At 42.2% G+C, this 19,256-nt stretch overlaps 1 protein-coding gene across 5 annotated transcripts in view; it reads right to left on the reverse strand.

The window, feature by feature from the left end:
- The window catches only part of LRRC9 (leucine rich repeat containing 9), a 102,607-nt gene that overhangs the window by 32,050 nt on the left and 51,301 nt on the right, over positions 1-19,256 (reverse strand). For all 5 annotated transcript variants that reach the window (XM_061613303.1, XM_061613302.1, XM_061613299.1 and 2 more), the window contains 3 exons: positions 18,066-18,257; positions 8,558-8,683; positions 1,811-1,942 (listed from right to left, as the gene is read on the reverse strand). In XM_061613303.1, coding sequence (XP_061469287.1) covers positions 1,811-1,942; positions 8,558-8,683; positions 18,066-18,257 — 450 coding nt within the window. The remainder of the gene's footprint in view (positions 1-1,810; positions 1,943-8,557; positions 8,684-18,065; positions 18,258-19,256) is intronic.

The following is a 19,256-nucleotide window of genomic DNA, read 5'->3' on the forward strand; positions in this document are numbered from 1 at the left end:
TCCTACTTTGAGTGACAGACAGGAGCATATTTTATCTTGTTAAGTTGCTTTGAGACTTTATTTTTTAAAGTGACTAACAAATGTAATAAATAATGGGTGCTATTCAATGCTAGTCCTACTTAGAGTAGACCCACTGAAGTTAATAGACATGACTAACATAAGTTCATGAATTTCATTGGAGGGAGAAATATCAATAATTTAAGACAGTGTTTCCCAAACTTCTATTTTTTGTAGCTGGACTACAACTCCCATCAGCCCCAGCCAGCATGGCCAATGGTCAGGAATTATGGGAACTGCAGTCCAGCAACAAAAAAATAAAAAAAGTTTGGGAAACACTGATTGAAGATATACAGACGATACCATACTACTAGCAGAAACCAGGAATGATTGGAAAGGAATGCTGAGGAAAGTTAAAGAGGAAAGCACAAAAGCAGGACTACAGCTGAGCGTCAAAAAGACTAAAGTAATGACAACAGAAGATTTATGTAACTTTACAGTTGACAATGAGGACATTGAACTTGTTAAGGATCATCAATACCTCAGCACAGTCATTAACCAAAATGGAGACTCAAGAAATCAAAAGAAGGCTAGGATTGGGAGGGCAGCTATGAGAGAACTAGAAAAGGTCATCAAATGCAAAGATGTATCACTGAACACTGAAGTCAGGATCATTCAGACCACGGTATTTCCGATCTCTATGGATGTGAAAGTTGGACAGTGAAAAAAGCGGATAAGAGAAAAATCAACACATTTGAAATGTGGTGTTGGAGGAGAGCTTTGCACATACCATGGACTGCAAAAAAGACAAATAATTGGGTGTTAGAACAAATTAAACCAGAACTGTCCCTAGAAGCTAAAATGATGAAACGGAGGTAATCATACTTTGGACACATCATGAGAAGACATGATTCATTAGAAAAGACCATAATGCTGGGAAAAACAGAAGGGAGTAGAAAAAGAGGAAGGCCAAATAAGAGATGGATTGATTCCATCAAGGAAGCCACAGACCTGAACTTACAAGATCTGAGCAGGATGGTTCACGACAGATGCTCTTGGAGGTCACTGATTCATAGGGTCGCCATAAGTTGTAGTCGACTTGGAGGCACATAACAACAACACTCTCAGTAGGACTTAGTTGAATACAACCCAATATTAATAATTTATGTATTTCAGTTTCAGCTTCAGTGTGTGTGTGTTGGGTGCTGTATTTTAACAACAGAGTGCACTTTTTTAAATTTTGCATTTATTTCCAATGTTTTAAAATTGTTTGACAACACTTTTTAAATAAAATAAAATATAAAATGTACTACTGCTATACTAATGTATATTTTGTAACCTGCTTTTATCCTTACAATAACACGAGAATCTTACTTCCTAGGATTCCCATTGTTCAAGGGTAGAGACTGTGAGACAATGGCTTTCAAACGATTATCCAGACTGGCAACAGAGGCAGGATCTGAACCCATGTCACTGAAACCTAGTAACTAAATCACCAAGAATCTCAACGTTTTCCCTTTTTGCCTCTTTTTGTGACGCAGCTTTGTTATTACAAAAATATGTCATCCCCGATGTGAGCTGGAGTCCAACATCTGGAAGGCCACAGGTTAGTTACCCCTGGTGGAGGTGCAAAGTAATCAAAGATACCTTAAATTAAAGCAAGAAGCAAGGAAATCTAATTTAATTTAATTAATGAAGAAGTTTTCAATATGTTTTTGTTGTTTTATTAATTGTTGTTTGCTACCTTGGGTAGGATATAAATTTAAATAACAACAACAAGGAGTGTATGATAATTGACAAGATCATCCCTTACCCTAGAAAGCCAGTTGTTCTGAAATACCTCCACTTTGTTCTCGCTAATCTGGGTCAGGATCTTGGCATATGGCAGGACACTAAGTATACGCAGCCTCTCTTGATCGGTTCGAGAATGCTCCACTAGAGACGCCTGGAGGAATGAAACCACCAGAATGAAAATAAAAGGTAAATGACCATTTCAGCATAAACTAATCAAATCATTCATGAAGACATTTTGTCCTTTGTGACTTGGGAGAGAGGAGACCATTTTTTCCTTGCTAGACCAGACTCTATTCATCCATTTCTGAGTAGGCATATTCATGTAAAGGTACACTCTGCTTTCTAAAAAAACCATTATGTTTTATTTTTAAGATGTTAAGACGAACTTCTTCTGGGAGGAAGGGTGGGATAGAAGTTTAACAAACAAACAAACAAACAAATTTGTGAGATGGAAGAAGAAAACCTCTCCATCAGTGAGCATCAACTTAAAAGATTACCACCTTTGCCTAACTCAACGGCGTGGAACCTGTGACCCTCCAGGTGTTGCTAGACTACAACTCCCAATGTCCCTAACTACTGGCCATGCTGGCAAGGGCTCATGGGAACTGGAGTCCAGCAACACCTAGAAGGCCATTGGCTTCCCACCCCTGGACTAGATGATTGCTCTGACTTCTCCCACGTTCTGTTGATGGACCCTCTTCCTTCTTGTATATTATTGCAACCCCCACTCCCTGTATCTCAAAAAGTTGTTGCTGCAATCTATGGTACTGTAGCTCAGAGTTGAGGATTTTGCAAATATTTATTTATTATTTATTAAATTTCTATACCGCCCCATAGCTGAAGCTCTCTGGGTGGTTCACAACAAGCAAGACAGCATGGTGGTCACACATCTAGGCCCCAACTGGAACTCATATACTCTATGCATTCCCTGCTGGGAATCCCAGCTGCCCCACTAGGGATGGAGTTCACATTTTTGTGCTGGCTCAGTTGTCATTTCAATGAACTGGAAGCTGATTATGGTCCACTGTAGTTAGTACTTCGTTATCTTCTGCTTTTCTTGTTTCGACCTTTTCCATTGCTGTAAAATAATGTTCTCCTTTTCATTTTTTTTAACGATGGCCTGCATTTTTTTTTATTTAAAAGTAAATGAGCCGGCTAATTGCCCATCAAGGAGGCATCTTTTATTGGGTTATTGTCTGAGGAGAGAAGCGAAAGTTTTCCACACACACACACATACACACACAAATTATATAAGGCTTGTGCAGTTGACTTCCCCCCAGCTTTACATTATGTGATGTAATTTTGAAAGTTGAAAACGAAACCTAATTTATCTTCGAGACTTGAGTGCTGCTCTCTGCTGAGTTCTTGACCTTACAGTTATGCTGTTTGAAGTTAACGTTAGTGGCTATCATCATCACCTCAATGACACAGAAATTAAATGGGATACACATTTCAGCAGTTCAGATCGAAGATGTCATAGATACCAATGTTATATTCATTGCTGGTTTTTTTTTACATGCAGTATTAGGAAAAGCCACAGCATCTCGTAGCAAACAAGATCAGTCCGAAAGATAGTGAAGTTGCGAGCTGCAAGGTAGTCTGATGTACAGTTCACTTTTATCAAAATTTTCACACATCCCTATGCCCCACACACTCCCATATGTGATCACAGGGTGGACTCCAGCCCTACCATGAGGCAGAATGAGGCAATCAAATCAAAGTGGCAGATGCTGTGCTTGTGATGGCAGTGGTAGCAGCCCTCTGGCTGTTTCTCATGAGCCTCCTGGTGTTCCCTTCTGTTGGAAGACACAGCTCTGTGTATCACACAGCCTATTCTACACCCTGTACACTCGCCTGTTGCCCTCATACGTGGCAGAGGATGCCATTCCATTGTCAGTGTGTTGAAGCAAGATTCAACAGCCAGTCCAGTTGGCTTCTGTAGGTGGAAGTGGGAGGGGTCAGCATCTTGCCCTTTGCCTCAGGAAGCAATTGCCTTATGCTGGTGCAGGAATTGGGCCCCTGCCTTGTTGAGCATTATGAATTTTCTAAGAGTCCAATAAATGTTCCTGAATTATCTATAAAACCATAATTTACCTAAATAATCTCTCTTGTACATTATATTTGAGGATGTAAACAACTATGCCGCCCAACAAGATCAGCCTCAAAAGACCTTCTCTCCATCCCATCCGTCAAAACAGCCAAACTGGTGAGGACTAGAGAGAGGGCTTTTTAAGTTGTGGCCCCCACCCTGTGGAACTCCCTCCCAAATGATCTCCGCCATGCCCCTTCCATGATGAGTTTCCACCAGGCCTTGAAGACATGGGTCTTCAGGCAGGCTTTTGGGGTTGGCTAGATTTTATCTTCATTGTTTTTAGATTTTTAATGTCTAGGTATTGTATGACTTTGTACGTTGCCCAGAGTGGCTGGACAGCCAGCCAGATGGGCGACTAACAAATTCAATAAATAATAATAATAACGTAAGTGACTCACTTTTGATGAATGATAAGAGTTATGAGTGATGTGATACAAATGAGCTCCTTCAAACAATGCTGACTAAAAAGAGTATGTCGTATAACTACTATTCAACAAGGTGTAGCTTAGAGCACAGTATGCTGTGCACTTAAAATTAAAAAGGTAGCAGAGCAGCTTTTAAACTGACTGAGGGGGGAAACCCGACAGGGGCTGAGAAAGGTCCGGTTCGGAATAAACCTCCCCCCTGGGATAAAAACCAAAGAAATGATGAAATTTTAAAAGGGGTAGGCCTAGAAGTAGGCAATGTGAGAGCAGGGGCACAGGATATAAATTCAGAAGAGCAAAATTACCACAGGCCAAACCACAAGTGCCAAAGACACTTGAAGAGAGACACTGCTTACAAGTGCCTGTACGCTAATGCTAGGAGCCTCCGAACCAAGATGGGAGAACTGGAGTGCTTGGTCTTAGAGGAGAGCATTGATATAGCGAGCATAACGGAGACCTGGTGGAATGGAGAAAACCAGTGGGATACGGTTATCCCTGGATATAAACTATATCGGAAGGACAGGGAAGGACGTATTGGTGGCGGAGCCGCTCTATACGTGAAAGAAGGCATTGAATCCAGCAAGCTGGAAACCCCAAAAGAGGCAGACTCCTCCACAGAATCGTTGTGGGTGGTGATACCATGCCCCAGGAGGGACTTAATACTGGGAACGATCTATCGTCCCCCTGATCAAAATGCTCAGGGAGACCTTGAGATGAGATATGAAATTGAGGAAGCATCCAAACTAGGAAATGTGGTAGTAATGGGTGACTTCAACTACCCGGACATAGACTGGCCACATATGTGTTCCAGTCATGACAAAGAAGCAAAGTTTCTAGATATTCTAAATGACTATTCCCTAGACCAGTTGGTCATGGAACCCACCAGAGGGACGGCAACCCTGGACTTAATTCTCAGTGGGGACCGGGACCTGGTGCGAGATGCAAGTGTTGTTGAACCGATTGGGAGCAGTGACCACAGTGCTATTAAATTAAACATACATGTAAATGGCCAATTGTCAAGAAAATCCAACACGGTCACATTTGACTTCAAAAGAGGAAACTTCACAAAAATGAGGGGATTGGTAAAAAGAAAGCTGAAAAACAAAGTCCAGAGGGTCACATCACTCGAAAATGCTTGGAAGTTGTTTAAAAACACTATATTAGAAGCTCAACTGGAGTGCATACCGCAGATCAGAAAAGGTACCGCCAGGGCCAAGAAGATGCCAGCATGGTTAACGAGCAAAGTCAAGGAAGCTCTTAGAGGCAAAAAGTCTTCCTACAGAAAATGGAAGTCTTGTCCGAATGAAGAAAATAAAAAAGAACACAAACTCTGGCAAAAGAAATGCAAGAAGACAATAAGGGATGCTAAAAAAGAATTTGAGGAGCACATTGCTAAGAACATAAAAACCAACAACAAAAAATTCTATAAATACATTCAAAGCAGGAGACCATCTAGGGAGGCGATTGGACCCTTGGATGATAAGGGAGTCAAAGGTGTCCTAAAGAACGATAAGGAGATTGCAGAGAAGCTAAATGAATTCTTTGCATCTGTCTTCACAGTGGAAGATATAGGGCAGATCCCTGAACCTGAACTAACATTTGCAGGAAGGGATTCTGAGGAACTGAGACAAATAGTGGTAACGAGAGAGGAAGTTCTAGGCTTAATGGACAATATAAAAACTGACAAATCACCGGGCCCGGATGGCATCCACCCGAGAGTTCTCAAAGAACTCAAAGGTGAAATTGCTGATCTGCTAACTAAAATATGTAACTTGTCCCTCGGGTCCTCCTCCGTGCCTGAGGACTGGAAAGTGGCAAATGTAACGCCAATCTTCAAAAAGGGATCCAGAGGGGATCCTGGAAATTACAGGCCAGTTAGCTTAACTTCTGTCCCTGGAAAACTGGTAGAAAGTATAATTAAAGCTAGATTAACTAAGCACATAGAAGAACAAGCCTTGCTGAAGCAGAGCCAGCATGGCTTCTGCAAGGGAAAGTCCTGTCTCAGTAACCTATTAGAATTCTTTGAGAGTGTCAACAAGCATATAGATAGAGGTGATCCAGTGGACATAGTGTACTTAGACTTTCAAAAAGCGTTTGACAAGGTACCTCACCAAAGACTTCTGAGGAAGCTTAGCAGTCATGGAATAAGAGGAGAGGTCCTCTTGTGGATAAGGAATTAGTTAAGAAGCAGAAAGCAGAGAGTAGGAATAAACGGACAGTTCTCCCAGTGGAGGGCTGTAGAAAGTGGAGTCCCTCAAGGATCGGTATTGGGACCTGTACTTTTCAACTTGTTCATTAATGACCTAGAATTAGGAGTGAGCAGTGAAGTGGCCAAGTTTGCTGACGATACTAAATTGTTCAGGGTTGTTAAAACAAAAAGGGATTGTGAAGAGCTCCAAAAAGATCTCTCCAAACTGAGTGAATGGGCGGAAAAATGGCAAATGCAATTCAATATAAACAAGTGTAAAATTATGCATATTGGAGCAAAAAATCTGAATTTCACATATACGCTCATGGGGTCTGAACTGGTGGTGACCGACCAGGAGAGAGACCTCGGGGTTGTAGTGGACAGCACGATGAAAATGTCAACCCAGTGTGCGGCAGCTGTGAAAAAGGCAAATTCCATGCTAGCGATAATTAGGAAAGGTATTGAAAATAAAACAGCCGATATCATAATGCCGTTGTATAAATCTATGGTGCGGCCGCATTTGGAATACTGTGTACAGTTCTGGTCGCCTCATCTCAGAAAGGATATTATAGAGTTGGAAAAAGTTCAGAAGAGGGCAACCAGAATGATCAAGGGGATGGAGCGACTCCCTTACGAGGAAAGGTTGCAGCATTTGGGACTTTTTAGTTTAGAGAAAAGGCGGGTCAGAGGAGACATGATAGAAGTGTATAAAATTATGCATGGCATTGAGAAAGTGGGTAGAGAAAAGTTCTTCTCCCTCTCTCATAATACTAGAACTCGTGGACATTCAAAGAAGCTGAATGTTGGAAGATTCAGGACAGACAAAAGGAAGTACTTCTTTACTCAGCGCATAGTTAAACTATGGAATTTGCTCCCACAAGATGCAGTAATGGCCACCAGCTTGGACGGCTTTAAAAGACAATTAGACAAATTCATGGAGGACAGGGCTATCCATGGCTACTAGCTGTGATGGCTGTGCTCTGCCACCCTAGTCAGAGGCAGCATGCTTCTGAAAACCAGTTGCCGGAAGCCTCAGGAGGGGAGAGTGTTCTTGCACTCGGGTCCTGCTTGCGGGCTTCCCCCAGGCACCTGGTTGGCCACTGTGAGAACAGGATGCTGGACTAGATGGGCCACTGGCCTGATCCAGCAGGCTCTTATGTTCTTATGCAGTATTTCCAAGTAGCAAAATAATAACAGCAGCAGCCTGAATTATTTTTAAGGCAGCAGCTATAATAACACACTTGGAAGTGTATTTTAAAATTGCCAAACACAGCAGTGACATTTGTGTGTAATGCTAAACCATGAATAAGCTGCAAGGAGCCTGAGTGAAGTGTCAGTCACGTGCGCTTCCTTGTCTTCTCCCTGTGTGGTCGGCAGTAGGGCTTCTGCTGAGATTAGTTTTACTTTCAAAAGAATGTTGGCTTACTGTTATGTACAAATAAGGAGTTCTGGTTTACAGTGAACAATGGCGAATAAAACAAGCCAGCTTTATAACTCGTGGCTAGAAGCTGGCTTGTCTTTAAACTAACCAGAGTTGGTTATAGAACAGGGTTCCTGATTCCTCCAGCAGTGCAGGAGGAAGAGAAGGCAGGGGGAAGGTCATGAGACTGATGCTTATTCTGACTAGCTACAGCCTGTTCATGGAGTGCTAAACCATGGTTTAGCGTGACATGTGAATCAGCCTATATACATGACCGATATAAAAATAACATGTTAAACCGGGGTGGGGATCTTCAGGAGAAGGTACCAAAAGCGGCCTGCCAGGTCGTTTCATCCCCAGGCCATTCCTCTCCTCAGGCCACCTCCTCACTGGCCCCGCTCCATAGTTTTTGCGTGCCTGGAATGTGGCCCTGAACTGTGATCATGCATTTTGCTTGCCTGGCTGAAAACATGTATAGGCACCTCTGAGTTGTGTGTGTGGCTGGAATGTATCCTACTGTGGACAATTGAGAGTCACATCCATTGCTCTGCCCACTCTCACCCCTTGCCCATGAGGGAATGCAGCCCTTGGGCTGAAAAGCGTCCCCCGTTCCTGTTTTAAAACCAACCAGACCATCGTACCTGAGTGATTTTAGAGTCTGCCATAAACTGGATAGCAGCAGCTGCCTCCTCCTCAGTGATCAAAATTCCATCAAAATGTGTCAGAGCCCTCAGCTGGCCAATCACACTCAAACGCACGGAAGCCGGCTTGGGGAGATTTAAAAGAGAATCAAGATTGGGACACCTTTTCTTTGGCATGGAAGTATTCAGTTGCAGCACCTACCCAAAAGCCCACATTTTCCCAGGGAAAGCCCGTCACTCTCCACTGACAGGTTAATACTATTTTATATATCAAGGTATAGGGATGGAGGGGAGGGGAGGGAAGCTATGAGAGAACTAGAAAAAGTCCTCAGATGTAAAGATGTATCACTGAACACTAAAGTCTGGATAATTCAGACCATGATATTCCCAGTCTGTATGTATGTATGTGAAAGTTGGACAGTGAAAAAAGCAGATAAGAGAAAAATCAACTCATTTGAAATGTGGTGTTGGAGGGGAGCTTCGCGCATACCATGGACTTCTAAAAAGACAAATAATTGGGTGTTAGAACAAATTAAACCAGAACTATCGTTAGAAGCTAAAATGATGAAACTGAGGTTATCATACTTTGGACACATCATGAGAAGACATGATTCATTAGAAAAGATAATAATGTTGGGAAAAACAGAAGGGAGTAGAAAAAGAGAAAGGCCAAACAAGAGATGGATTCATTCCATAAAAGAAGCCACAGACCTGAACTAGATTTAGATTTGTTTATTTCGATACAAGAGCAGCAAATTTAAAACAATAAGATTGTAAACCAATCAGATCAGATCAGGTAAAACCAGATCAGGTACAAAATAGTTACAACAAGTAGTTTAACAATAGTTTGACAAGTGTTAAAATGCTTGGGCCAAGCTCTTTCTGCATGCCATGGCCGCCACACAAAATCTCACCACCATGGTGGATCATGGTCGTCGAGTAAAACATGCACCTGGATATCTTCAAAAGGTCTGAATCTTTTTAAAAGGCAAGGGGATCTAAACAAAGTGTGAAGGTCTGTATAAAAGGAGCAACGTAATATGACATGCTCTACCCCTTCTATCGCTCCAGAACCACAAATACAGACCCGTTCTTTTAGCGGTACTTTCTTATATCTCCCCTCCAATACAGCAGAGGGGAGAACGTTAAATCTGGCCAGAGAGAATGCCCTCCTATACTTGGGGATGCTTAAGGAAGTTAAATAAGGCGCGGGTACAGGTGCTCTTACACTGGGCCCTATATTGTTGAACGCCGACAATTGGCTCATATTGTGCTGGAGCTCAATGTCCCTAATACGTAAAGAAATAAGCTCTTTAGCTTTAAAGTATCCCAGTCGTAGTATATCTGGCCATGAGAAACCCATAGACAGCAACTTGGAGTTCATTGGACGTTTCCAACCCGATTGATATGGATCTGTGAGAGTTAATGGGGCAAGTCCCAGTGAGGACCCGTATACCCATTCATCCCGTATACCCAAGCCCTAGTGTCAACCAGCAAGGTACCTAACTCCCGACGTAACGCAACATTTGGCACACAACAAGGTAGACCTAGAATGTTCCTGATAAATTTGGACTGTGTCCATTCCAGGGGGGCATAGTTACCCTGGGTGCATAGTTGTGAGCCGTATAGGAGTTGAGGTACTATTTTAGAATTAAAGACCAGCATTGCCGCAGGGATATATTGACCCCGCCTTAGAAAAGAAAAAAGTGAGAAGTGCCCTAATGCTTCTCTGCGCACTTGCAGCAGCGTTTCTTAGATGGAAATTCCAAGAACCCGAGGAGTGAAAGGTGATCCCCAAGTATCTAAAAAAGGGGACTTGTTCAATCAGGTGATTATTTAGTCTCCAACGATGTTTAAGTCTTTTACGGGTAAATACTATGACCTTGGACTTGTCGTAGTTAATTGTAAGATACTCTGTCTCACAAAAGAGACTGAGTGGTCTCAGAAGGCGATGTAAACCCACGCATGTTAAAGACAGGAGAGCGGCATCACCCGCATACAAAAGGGACGACAGTGGTCTTCCCGCCAATATAGGCGGGTGAGCATTTTCCCCAGCAAGATGTTTGATTAGTGGATTAATATAAAAATTGAACAATGATGGCGCAAGAATGCAACCCTGCTTTACCCCATTGTCTGTCGGGATAGGGGCAGTTAACTGGACCACACGGTTGCACCTGACCTTTAAATAGGTGTTCTCGTAGAGGCCCTGGATCAGAAGAAGTCGCCTATCTATATTATATTCACTCAGTTTTTCCCATAGACAGACCTGAACTTACAAGATCTGAACGGGGTGGTTTATAACAGATGCTACTGGAGGTCACTGATTCATGGGCTTGCCAAAAGTCAAAATCGATGGGAAGGCACACAACAACAACAGGGATGGAGGAGGAATTCAACGTTGTTTGCATTTTAATGAGCAACTACCTAAACCAAACTTCTCAAACTGAAACACAGCTACCCTTTGAAGTTTGCGCTGCAGTTCTTCAACAATGCTTACAAAAAATCATATATTGGGGGAAGCGTGCATAAAAATGAATAGATTAGTGAAAATAATATACAAAAATGTATTATACTAGGAAAAATTGCATATAAATAGTGTTTTAGGAGGAGACATTTGCACTATGGTGAGAATGAATTTTCATAAGGATTTAAAGCACACACACACAAATTGCTGCAGAAATGTGGAGAACTGAATTTACGATTGGAAAAATGAGAAATTTAAAGAACTGAAATTAAGAGATCCATCCATGCCAACTGTAGTACCTTCACCAGTCTCTCCTTGGCTGGACAATGTGGGGAACTGATTGTCTAGGCCTGCATAACAGGGCTGCTGCTTCCCTTGTAACTCCTCTCTCTCTGTTTGGCACCTGACCCCCACCTACCACGGACCCCGCTGCCACCACTGGCAAGGTGGGATGTCCCTGAATTCTCACCCAAAGTTTTTAAAATGAAAGCAGAATCACATTGTGGAACTTTTCCTGTCAGATTTAGTCATTTTCTGTCCATACATTGGCTTACGTTTGTCTGCAACAATGGACTGGATGAGGGCTAATAAACTGAGGCTCAATCCAGACAAGACTGAGATGCTACAAGTGGGTGGTTCTTCTGACCAGATGGTGGATGTCCAACCTGTCTTGGATGGGGTTGCACTCCCCTTGAAGGAGCAGGTTCGTAGCTTGGGGGTTCTCCTAGAACGATCTCTGTCACTTGAGGCTCAGGTAGCCTCGGTGGCACAGAGTGCCTTCTACCAACTTTGGTTGGTGGCCCACCTATGCCCCTATCTGGACAGGGATAACCTGGCTTCAGTTGTCCATGCTCTGGTAAACTCCAAGTTAGATTACTGCAATGTGCTCTATGTGGGACTGCCCTTGAAGACAGTTCGGAAACTGCAGCTTGTGCAAAATGCAGCGGCCAGATTGGTAACAGGGACCAGACGGTTCAAACATATAAAACTGGTTCTGGCCCGCTTGCATTGGCTGCCTATATGTTTCCAAGCTCAATTCAAGGTGCTGGTTTTAACCTATAAAGTCTTACATGGCTTGGGACCACAATACCTGATGGAACACCTCTCCCGACAAGAACCCACCCGTACACTATGCTCAACATCAAAGGCCCTCCTCTGGGTGCCTACTTGGAGGGAAGCTCGTAGGATGGCAACAAGGGAGATGGACATCTCAGTGGTGGCCCGCAAATTATGGAATGATCCTTTTGACGAGGTGTGCCTGGCGCCCTGTTATCTTTTCGGCGCCAGGTCAAGACTTTCCTTTTCTCCTAGGCATTTTAGCATGTGTTTTTAAAATGCTTTTTAAAAATGTGGTTTTAAATTTGTATATTTGTTTTTAATGTTTTTAATTGGTTTCAGGGAAGGGACCAGCACGATTGACCAAGCGTTTATTTTACAACATCTTATTAGGAAAGTAAGAAAAAAGGGTCCGTTTAAATCACTTTATTTGGCATTTATTGATTTTGCGGCCGCATTTGATTCGATAGACCGCCCCTTACTTTGGAAGAAACTGGACAGTGCTGGTATTGATAAAAGACTTTTATGGCTGCTTCAAACATTACATCATAATACCTTTATAAGAGTCCGTCTTGGCTTGAATGGTCTCCTCTCACAAAAAATTCCAGCGAGAAAAGGAGTCAAACAAGGCTGCATTTTGGCCCCATTCCTATTTAATTTTTTTATTAATGACATCATACCAGCTATGGCCTCTCCAGCTTTCTTTCCACCGGCGATTAAGGATAGAAAAATTCCAGTCCTTCTTTATGCAGACGACTTAGTTCTGCTCTCTCTGACCAGAATAGGCCTTAGACACATGCTCCTTAGTCTTCAAGAATACAGTAACTCACAACTCCTACAAATTAATTATACCAAATCTAAAATAATGGTATGCGGGAAATACAGCAGATCCAAACACACTTGGCATTTAAATGGCCATAACATAGAACAGGTAAATACCTTTAAATACCTGGGAATTCATATTAATAATAGTTTGACTTGGATTCATCATCTAACATACATCAAATTACAAGCTCTCAGGGCACTTGGGCAACTGAAAAAATTTTTTTATTCTAAAGGCGGACAAATGGTGAGACCATTGTCCAAACTCTATGAAGCAAAACTTTTACCATCAATTATGTACGGATCTCAAATCTGGGGCCCTTTCTTAGCTTCAGCCCTTGAGCCAATTCAAAATTCCTTTTTTAAGCAAATCCTGGGTTTACCTAAAGGAACCCCAGCAGCTCATGTGAGAGCTGAACTCAACCTCCCCTCTCTAGCGGCCAGGACTGATTTAGCGTTCTTACGCTACTGGAGGAAATTGTCAGTAGCCAACTCATGCTCTCTAGCTAAATTATGCTGGGAGGATCAGCTGGAAAATGATGGTTGGGCAGCTAACTTTTCTACCTTGGGACCAACTTACTATCTAACAACTAATTTGCTTAGAAATATTAACTCTAAGGCATTGCGCAACCAGATTTTTGATTATGACACAGAACATGATAAAACAGTGATCTCTACATCGCCCTTTTCCAGCTGGTTTCCCCTTATTAAACCTAATCATATGTGGCCCTCCTACTTGGATATACTGACGAGAGCCCCCCTACGTAAAGCCTATACAGAATTGAGATTCCAGGTTATGCCCTCTGCGAATTTGCAAGGTAGATACCTCGGCATTCCTTTCGCCAAACGTCTTTGTGTTTCTGGTTGCAAGGTCCCGGAAGACCTGATTCACTATATGCTAGATTGTCCTTTATTCTATCCACTGAGAGCTAAATTTTTATTACTTATGCTCCTTGAGAATAAAGATTTAAGTGGGCCCCAGATAGTGGTTTTTCTTCTATCATCACCCCGACCACACATAATATTCTCAACAGCTAAATTTGCGCTGGCAGCAAAGAAGCTCAGAGCTAGTTATGTTAAAAACGTTTAATATAAATAATGTTTTACATTGTGTTTTCGATTTTAATTCTGAGTTGTTTTGTATCATGTTTTGATGTATATACATTTGCAATGCTTCTGTAACAGCCAATGGCTATATACAGTTTATTATCAATAAACAAACAATAATTGTTGTAAACCACTCAGAGAGCTTCGGCTATGAGGTGGTATACAAATGCAATAAATAAATAAATAAATACGTTTGGTATTTATTCATTTATTTTTATATTTTTACTGTTTATTCCTTTCTCTGGGCAATCGTATTGGGAAAACACCTTATAATGCAAATAAATGAATAGTATGCAAAATGACCAGAGGTGAGGGATGGCTCAATAGATTTTTCAAGTGACTACATAGCGGGATATAAGAAATGAGCTCACAGAATCTTCTGCAAAGTAGAAAAGGATGCTGGGGTGCAACTTCAACACTGTGCTGCCAATTCACTGGCGTGCACACACACATACACACACACACACACACAAACACACAAGCCACCCCCTGGTTACTGGTGGAGGCAAGGCCACTCCTGAATGCAGGTTGGAGCTGCCATTTCTCAGTCCATTTCACAGGAGTATAAGTATTGTTATTTATTTATTTATTAAATTTATATCCTTCCCTTCCTCCCAGAAGGAACCCAGGGTGGTAAACAAAAACAATAAAAGCACCCTAAAACATCTTAAAAACAAAAGACTTTAAAGCATATTAAAGCAAAACATCTTTAAAAACATATTAAAATAAAACATCTTAAAAATATCTGTTAAAAAATGTTTAAAACATCTTAAAAAAGCAATTCCTACACTGCCGCAGAGTGGGATAAGGTCTCTACTTAAAAGGCTTGTTGAAAGAGGAAGGTCTTCAGTAGGTGCCAAAAGGTAACATAGATGGTGCTTGTCTAATATTTAAGGGGAAGGAATTCCAACGTGTCAGTGCCACCACACCAAAAGTCTGTTTCCTATGTTGTGCGGAACAGACGTCTTCATAAGATGGTATCTGCAGGAGGTCTTCACCTGCAGAGAGCAGTGATCGACTGGGTATAGAAGGGGTAAGACGATCTTTCAGGTATCCTGGTCCCAAGCTGAACAGAGCTTTGTACACCAAAACCAGAACCTACTACCTTCCTAGTGGGTAGCAGCAGTGAGAGTAGTTGCTGCAGCAGTATTATGTCAGCTCTGCACTGAGACAGCAGTGCCGGTGGGGGCTGGAAATGCCTGGGTCGTTAGCAGGGGAGGAAAGTCCTTAGCCGGCAGTCTGGTTGTAAATCTGCCAGGCCAACGAGGAGGGAACCTGATAAGGGCCAGGCCTGTCTGAAGCTTACTTGTCAAGTCCGAAGTCCAGAAGCAAGGTCAGTAGAGGTCCTGGATCAATTGCCAAGGAGTCAGTCCAAGAGATGCTGCAGGGAAACTAGGAATACACGAGCCATGCCTGACGTTGCAGTCAGCAACAAGCTGAGGCCAATGTGTGCCTTATAAGGAGCAGGTTTGACAGCAGGTGTGAGCCCTCAGCGTTTGGGCCTTAAGGGGACAGGCCTGCCTCTCTTCTGCCTGACCCTCTGCTGTCTACGTTCTGCAGGTGAGGGGGGAGTATCCTGTTCACTGTCTGCGTCTGGCTGCAGGGCCTCTGCTGTATCTGGGGTGCTCTGCAGCTGAGGGGGAGAAGGAGCTGGATTCTCAGGAGTCTCCTCCGTGTCTCCTTCTGGGTCTGCTGCTCCTGGGTCTGCTGCTGTTACTCCTGAGTCGTCCTCATCGGAGGAGTCCTCTGACGGGGCCATGACATATTATATCTAACATAGCAACAGGGGTAGGAAGTCTGTGGCCCTCTAGATCCTGTAGGACTATGACTTCCATCAGTCCCAGCCAGCATGGCCAATGGTCAGGGAAGATAGGAGACAGCTGTGCACAGGTTCCCCACCCCTGCTGTAGAAGTAGGGCAGTGAGACAAGCAGTGGCAGTATTGGCCTGTAAGCACAAGGCTAGGGGTGGGATCCATTGGCTGGTGCCGGTTTGAAAGCGTTCCGTCGACCTAACAGACTGATATCGATTCGAGTTTATTCTTTGTCCACTAGCTGCTGCTTCGACCAATCAATTTTTCCCTTGCAAAGTTTGATATTAATATCAATATTTTTTAAAGGATATATCGATAATTTAAAAGGAAATATCAGTATTTTGAAAAGAAATATTTTGGAAGGGAATAATATATTTAAAGTGCAATATCAATATTTTAAAAGGAAATATTGATAAATGAAAGGTAATATCAATGAAAGTATCATTCTTCATATCGGTATTTTAGAAGCTGAATTTTTTTAAAAAAACCTATTTTTGAAAATAGCAGCCAAAAATTGCTACATAAAAATCCAATCCGCAATGATAGATAATATGTGAATTAATGGAAAATTTGGTACCAAATCCAAACTGTGTAATTCCAGCACATCCCTAGCTGTAGTATCCAGATGGGGAACCTATGACCTCCCAGATGTTGCTGGACTACACCTTCCATCATCCCTGACCACTGGCTATGTTGCCTGGAGCTGATGGGAGTTGGAGTCCATCAACATCTGCAGGGCCCACAGGCTCCTCATCCCTGCCATAGCATAACAGTAATAGGTTTTACTGTTGTGTTATGTTCCTTCATTGATTACCCTATGAGTCAGCAACCTCCAATAGCAACTGTTATAACCCCCCCGTTCAGATCTTGTAAGTTCAGGTCTGTGGCTTCCTTTACGGAATCAATCCATCTCTTGTTTGGTCTTCCTCTCTTTCTACCCCCTTCTGTTTTTCCCAGCACGATTGTCTTTTCTAGTGAATCAGGTCTTCTCATTATGTGTCCAAAGTATGGTAACAACAGTTTCATCATTTCAGCTTCTAACGATAGTTCTGGTTTAATTTGTTCTAACACCCAATCATTTGTCTTTTTTACGGTCCATGGCAGCCTTTCCCAACCGGTGTGCCTCCAGATGTTGTTGGACCACAACTCCCATCAGCCTCAGCCAGCATTACCAATGGCTGAGGCTGATAGGAGTTGTGGTCCAACAACATCTGGAGGCACACCAGTTGGAAAAGGCTGGTCCATGGTATCTGCAAGGCTCTCCTCCAACACCCCAGTGGCACCACACTTTGATGTCAACTCACTGATGTAAGAACTAGTAGACATCGTCAAATATTTGGAAAGTGCTGATTGTTATTGTATTGTTATTGAAAGACGTTATTGTTATCTGTTATTTAAATTTTTGTAAACTGTTTTGTTCTTTTTTGATGTGTATTTTGGTGACTTTTTGTGTTTGTGTTTATTTTTGGTGAGCCGCCTGGAGGGCCGTTTTGGCTAAAAGGCGGCATAGAAATAAACTGTAACATAACATAACACGTTTCAAATGAGTTGATTTTTCTCTTATCCACTTTTTTCACTGTCCAACTTTCACATCCATACATAGAGATCAGGAATACCATGGTGTGAATGATCCTGACTTTAATGTTCAGTGATACATCTTTGCATTTGAGGACTTTTTCTAGTTCTTTCATAGCTTCCCTCCCCAGTCCCTCCCCAGTCTTCTGATTTCTTGACTGCTGTCTCGATTTTGGTTATTGACTGTCCCAAGGTATTGATAACCCTTGACAAGTTCAATGTCCTCTTTGTCACCTTTAAAGTTACATAAATCTTCTATTGTCATTACTTTAGAATAATGGAATCACAGAATAGTAGAGTTGGAAAGACCCTGTAAGGCCATCAAGTCCAACCCCCTGCTCAATGCAGGAATACAACTTAAAGTATACCCTTCAGATGGCTGTCCAACTGCCTTTTGAATGCCTCCAGTGTTGGAGAGTCCTACTCAGAGTTCTCTGCTCAGAGTAGACCCATAGAAATCCATGAACCTAAGTTAGTCATGGCCATTAACTTTAATGGGTCTACTCTGAGTAGGACTAGCATTGAATACCACCCAATGACAGCCATAATAAGGAATGTTATTAGCAGTAGCAGCAACAGCAGTTGTAATGGTGCTTACTTGAAGGTTGGCACTGAAATAAAAAGACCCCAAATCTTTTTTTCTTTCTGTTAAGAGTCCAGATGGAGATGTACCTTGTGCCATGGGTTGTGTCGGATATCCAAACTGAGCACCATTGGTGTGTGTTTCCGTAAAACGCCAATTTCTTCCCCAGCCTTTTTCAGCTGGTTCCAGCTCAAGTCCAAATGTTTTAGTTTGTTTAAGCCTCTAATGCCCTCCAGGGTGATCACATGATTATGGCTGGCGTCAAAATATTCCAGATTTGGCTGCAACGGCAGTAACAAGAGAATGTTACTGAGACATGGCTTTAAAAGCAAACAGTCAAGCAACTGTCTAGTTTGCGGAACACTGTGCTGCATCACAATGAAACTATCATAAAAGATATTAAGCGGATAAAGATGATAGCCAGAATATTGCAGGTAATGGGATTTCTTCTCCTTGGGGTTCCCCCTTCAAGACCTCCTAGCATCCTTCACTTTACATATGCAGGGGCAGCTAGGTAGATTAAAAATGCAGCTTGTTGGCTGCTATGAGTGAGCCATGCTGGGAATTGTCACAGAAGAAAAATAAGAAATTCCAGGATTCTGTGACATTTATTGGGTCTGTTGTTAATTGGTTATGGGAAAGCACAAGAACTTGTAACAGCCTCTGCATGGCTTTTCTCCCCAGGTTTATCTATTTATTTACTTATTTGATTCATTAAATTTATAACCTGCCCTTTCTACCCAAAGGGAGCCCAGAGCAGAAAACAAGTGATTAAACAATTAAAAACCTCTTAAAAACAAAGAGTCTTAAAAACAAAACATCTTAAAAACCTTCGGATGGACCTGCTCATGAACAATTCAATGAGCAACTAAAAAATGTGTGATGGCTTATGAAAGAAGTTGGTCCTCAAACCACATAGCTGCAGCAGTCCACTTTTTGCTGGATTTGCTGTAGTCAAACTGTGAGTTCTTGGACTGTGCACAAAACAACCAATGCCCTGTCCCAATTTGTGGCTTTACTCTCAAGCATTTTTTGTTTCGTTTTGTATTCATATACAAAAAGTCAGCTATGGTTTAAAGAGCACTGTATACATTTATTAGGTATCCTTCGTCACCAGTATATTTTAAACAAGGCAACAAATTATATGAATAAAAATAATCTATAAGATTGGACATTGTCCTGGAATTTTGCATTCCAGTAATCAACAGACTCCATTTTTTTCAATAAACTTTTGGGTGCACGTCCCTCTATATCTCTTCGGCAACATGTAAGTTTTGTCC

This window comes from Rhineura floridana, chromosome 2 (genome assembly GCF_030035675.1).
Source record: "Rhineura floridana isolate rRhiFlo1 chromosome 2, rRhiFlo1.hap2, whole genome shotgun sequence".
NCBI lineage: Eukaryota > Metazoa > Chordata > Lepidosauria > Squamata > Rhineuridae > Rhineura > Rhineura floridana.